The 5,299-nt window shown below is 55.0% G+C and overlaps 1 protein-coding gene across 1 annotated transcript; it reads right to left on the bottom strand.

Annotated features, from left to right (window-relative positions):
• Positions 1-2,756: 2,756 nt before the first annotated feature.
• Positions 2,757-4,831, bottom strand: VOLCADRAFT_92002 (uncharacterized protein; the record flags this gene model as incomplete). The annotated part of the gene is made up of 2 exons (XM_002951337.1): positions 2,757-3,663; positions 4,767-4,831. The coding sequence occupies 2 exons, from the start codon at positions 4,829-4,831 to the stop codon at positions 2,757-2,759; spliced, it is 972 nt and encodes a 323-aa protein (XP_002951383.1).
• Positions 4,832-5,299: the final 468 nt, after the last annotated feature.

Genomic DNA, 5,299 nt, shown 5'->3' with positions numbered 1-5,299 from the left:
GGATGGCGCCTCGCTCCACATAACCGGCGTCACTAAGGTCCCGCCCGTAGCCCTTGACATAGCCTCGCACCAAGGAGCTGTCGCAAGGATTCCCGCGGCTTTGAGAGGCGTCATAGTCCCCTTCCCGGCCCAGCTGCTTAAAAGCAGTCGCAAGGCTCGAGATAACCCCTTTCACAGCACTGGCGCTGGGACGCCGGTCAGCCCGCAGACGCCCAGGGTGCCGGGGGAACCACCATTCCACCAGATACGAAACAATGGACATAGGATCGCAGGTGAGCAAGGTGAGCCCGAGAGACTGGCGCTGCAACCAGCCATGAAATTCTCGCGCAGCACTTTGAACCCGCCGCCAGCTCTCCGAGACCCACTGACGTTGGTGCACCTGGTAGATCGAGAGCAAGGCGGCCGTGAGCGGCGGCCGCACCGACACGTCCCCGGTAAACTCAGAGTAATACAGAGCCGCGACAGGGTCTAAAGGCGGCGGCGCCGACCTCGGGAGACGGATAGGGCCCGCAGCAAGCGGAGGCATGGCAGGGAGAGGATTACCAGGAAAGACCTGCGGTGATCATAGAGCCGAGGCGTAGGATGCACTAAGCTGACGGACGTCCATCGAAAACAGACAAAACGTACCAGCGGCAGGTGTAACGGCGGGACGATGAGATCGTCACGCACAGGCGTAACGGTAACGAATCGAGGAGTAGACGAAGTAAGTGGGTCTTGGCCCCACGGTAAGCCGCCAGGTACGAGAGGAAACATAATGCTAACGGGTACTCGCGATAACACGATTACTCGATTCAGGAACACGGAAAATTATTACAATAAAACGGGGCGCGATCGCGCTTCCAAAAAATTTGGATATCACCGAAAAGGGCCTAAATTCGTTCGTGCGTGGTGCGTGGGGCTCGCTTAGGCGGAGAGCGTTACAAAGGTTGTAAGTGAGCCCTTCGTATCATACGGATGCTCGCCCCAACTAATCCGGCCCTTACGGTGGCGGGCTCTTTGACTTCAGAAATAGAGGATTAGGACCACTTTGCACCCCTCTGCATCGGAGAACCAACGATGCCGCCGCCTAGGACCTACAGGCGGCCAACTCGCTGTTTGTTGATTGCTTTACAGAGAAAATAAAAGACTAAGCACACAGCGCAGACGAAAGTAAAATCCACAAGAAACAACCACGAAACCGCAGAAATCGGCGGTTAAGTACTTGCTGCTGCTACGCTGCTATAATCCGTCCGAATTGCCAGCTTTTGGAGATCCACAATTCATTCACACTTACCAAGGAAGGGAGAGAAAACATGCATAGGAGGACTCGAAAAGAACAGAGGAAGAAAGAGAAGTGCGACAAGGCGAGAAAGGTACCCAAGCTGTCCTGAGCTAGGTTTATATATTATAAGATATACGGGCACGCATCCACGTCATCCAGTCCCCCAACCTATAGAACCACAAGTGCCCTGTTACACCGGCACAGCACGCACAACACCGGCGCCGTGGCCAAAAATGCCTCAAGACCGGTCCACCAGCACAAATCACTTCCATCTTTTTCTCTGTTGAATCCGTTCGTTTTCGTCGAACAACAACAAATATCTACGCCTAGCTCCTGAGTGTTCCTTTCCTGAGTTTCCTGCCTGGTCGTCGTCTGTCGCCGCATTCAGCTTCATTACCCGGAGTGTGTACCTGAAGGCCTTCACTGCACACTCCCTCCTATGGCACTCGTTGTTGTTGTTGTTGTTGTTGTTGTGGCACTTGTTGACCCGCCTGGCCGGCACCGGGCCGAGTGCCAAAGACTCCAAGATTCCACTCCCTCTCACCCCCAAGATTTCCATGTCAATCAAACCTTCAGTTTTTTGCCGCTGACGTCACACCAACCAGCCGCCAGCAAGAGGGCACCAGGAGGGGTTACATCGCTGGATGCCGCGGTATCCCGAGCAGTGAAACACCCGCGCACGACATGGGCGGCCGCATTGGCGCAGAACGTGCGGGGCCCTGGTAGACCGGGTAGTTACGGGGTTCGCTCAAGGTCAGTACAGTGTACGAACGAGGAGGCAGTATGGGCAGTGCAGGATATGTCGTACATGTGAGTATGTGTCATGTCAGCACACATCTCCGTCGCGCCCGGCCATGAACACAAGAGCACACACACACACACACATATACACACACACAGAGAACACACAGAGACACAGACACAGACAGGCGCAGCCGTGCAACTATCACCACCTGCAACCGGCACCTGTGTATGGCCTCAAACAAACCACAGCCGAGAGACAGCTTACCAGGCTGCCAGAGCCCGCCAGATTACGGTTCCACGTAACCAGGACCCCCCGCTGCAATTCCAACAAAACTACAATGCCAAAGACGATGTCGTACAGGATAGCACTTCAGATATTTCCATCCAATGGCATCAAGCACAGACCTTAAGGTCATGGGTAAAATCTCAAGCGCGCGCATCTCCCAAACGCAACCCGGCGGCCCCGCCTACTGACTAGGCTGCCTTGCACACGCGTGCGCAACCAGTGCCAGTAACACTGGCGCCTTAACCCTCCAGTCGCCCCCCACCGTCCCACATCACGCATCCGGAGCCGTTCTTCTTCTTCTGCTGCTGCTGCTGCTGCCCTTCTGTACGGCAGTTGTGACAACAAACCTCTCAAGGCATCCCCACCCAGCAGCTCCATTCGCCCCGGGCCCCCCCTCGACGCTCTGACGGTCTGACGGCGGCGGCGGCGGCTGCGGCGGCGACGTCCGCTTCCGTAGAAGAAGTGCTACGTTCCGCCGGCGACCCGTCTCCCGCCGCGTTTAGTAAACCGCCGCAGGGCTCCGAGCATGGAGGCGTACTGGTTGGCACAACAGGCACGCCACAAGTCAACCCCCTCCGTGCAGACCTCCGTGGCATTACCATCGTATGCCTTGAACCAGTCCATGGTTCGTCGGTTTTGGGATCCCCCGGGCCCGCGTTGCATCTTGAACACGAATTCCGACAGCGACCGTGTCACGTAGTGGTGTAGAGCTATTTTGTCCCACGATACCGGCAGCGACATAGGGCCCTGTATAGGAACACCGTGTTCGTTGACCGCGGCTGCGGCCGCGTTAAAGTATCGGAACTCATGCGGGTTACCGCCAATGCTGAGTACTTGGGAGAGCCGCCCGATCGTTTTTATGTGGCGGTTGTCATAGGCCGATGGCGGCGTGCACTTTGTATACGCCTCCAGTGTGCCGGTATCCGGGCGCTTGATATGGCCACTGCTGCCGAACACGCGCATGTTGACAGCCAGCCCGGGGTACTTCTCGTAGTTTTGCAGGAACGCCGTGATATTTGGCCTGTCTTCCTTGTAATCGCGAAGTATGATGTATTCGTCCGCGTCGATGAAAGCCATCCAGACATGGTCGCGGTGCGCAAAGTCAATGCATCGCTGGAATGCCGTGCCCTGACTGTACTCTGCGAACAGGCGGCCCCGCTCGCGAGAGTGATGCTTGGGATCGCCATCGTAATGATATTCAACAAGCCCGGTCTTAATAAATGGCATCAGCATCCGCAAGTTGAACAACGGCCGGCTGCTGTTGTAGTCCATCACGTATATCTTATTGAACCCAATCCAGTGGTGATAGAGAATAAACTCCAGTAAATACGTCCCTTCATCTTTGACGTTTGTGCATATTGAAGCATAAGCGCTGCGATAGGATGTTGCATCGCGCAAAAAGGCAGCCAGGCTCAAGCAAGCAAAGAGTAGAGGTGCTGTTGGATACCTACGAAAAAACATCATTTATCTGCGCGGCCCAGCACATAAACCAGCGCCCGACCTTATACAGCCATGGCGACAGAGCTCATGTGCGGGCACAACGTCCTAACAAATAATTTAAATTGTTACATGAATGTATAGGCGGTGAGAACGGACCTCACAAACTCGTGCGCGCTGTCGCGTACGATTTGTACAACCACCTGGTAGTCCTTAATCAACCATCAACGCACTTTGTGCTGTAGATAGGGACCATGTGCCAATCTCAAAGGCCCATGGAAGTGGCATGGTAGGCATATTAAGCCTCAAAGGTAAGCAGAGCGGAGAGCGGAGAATGCAAGCACCTGCTGAGAGGCAGAGCCACAGCACAGCTGCATGTCGCTGATATACCACAGCAGAGCCAGGAGATCCTACTTGCAGAAATACGCCCCGGCACAGGAGCACCACAGGGCAGGGATATCTCCTCATGTTGGTACGTTGACACATATCGTGGCGAGGGAAGTTCACATGTCCACCGGGCCAATCCCAGTGGCCAAAAATTGCGGTCCATCTGCGCGTGGCATAAAGCCCCCAGATCCGTTATTGCAAAAACCTGGTTTGAACGAGCACCTTGGACACGGCCGTGCTAAAGGCAAGCAAATCATGCTAAGGGGGCCGGACCATTCACCCACAAGGTCCTGGTGACAAGAATGCCAGGTGGTTCCACCCATCTGATCAACATAGAAGCCCCAACATTCCCCCATGCTTGCGAGTACGCCATTATGCGCCGCTGCAATACATGCATATCACTCCGAGGGAGTTGCGCAAGTAGTCGGGGGAACCCCATAGCAGACATTGTAGTATCCAGCGGACTGGCCCAAGAGCCCCTTAGGTTCATCCTGGGCGAGCGTTAATGTTCGGGATCTACATCCTTCACGCCGATCGTGCTGAGGAGGGCGGCAATGACGTTGGTGGTTAAAAATTGGACGACGTCGATACCCCGGATATCATCATTGTGATAAACTGGCCATTCCTTTTTTGCGTAACTTTGAGGCTCACCGACTGAGCACGCCTTTAGCGCAGCAGATATCCAGGTAGGCTTGGACCTTGCAGGTACATTTCATGGCAGGTACATTTCATGGCAGGCGATATGGACATGCGATTCAAACGTTTTCCTAAGCGCAAAGCTGGACAAAATGAAGCTGTTTGCTCCCGACGTGCGAATGCAGTGCTTTGCAACCCAAGTCCGAGCAATTCTGTTGCATGGCTGCCAGGCGTGGGGCCCTTTTGCGCTGGCAGAGGTCGTGGACAGGGCGGGAAGGCGGCGGGATAAAGCCAACTTTGCGGAGGGCATGTTCGAAGCCTGTTTGAAGGATAGTGCAGTCCAGCTGCGGATTTTATTCATGAGGCAGGTAGTTGGCGCGGCCATCCCACAGGCTGTTGTATGCGGAGCTGGCGGAACTCAACTTACAGTATTACATGGTGAAACAGATCCTCCGTTTCTGGAACCGCCTTCAAAAGCAAGTGGGGTCCATTGCTCATGCAGTTTTACGGCAGGAGATAACCGATGCCCTGACCAACCCGGAATGGGA

This window comes from Volvox carteri (genome assembly GCF_000143455.1).
Source record: "Volvox carteri f. nagariensis unplaced genomic scaffold VOLCAscaffold_23, whole genome shotgun sequence".
Taxonomy (NCBI): domain Eukaryota; kingdom Viridiplantae; phylum Chlorophyta; class Chlorophyceae; order Chlamydomonadales; family Volvocaceae; genus Volvox; species Volvox carteri.
The sequence above is the reverse complement of the archived record's forward strand: the minus strand, read 5'-3'. Positions and strand labels throughout refer to the sequence as shown.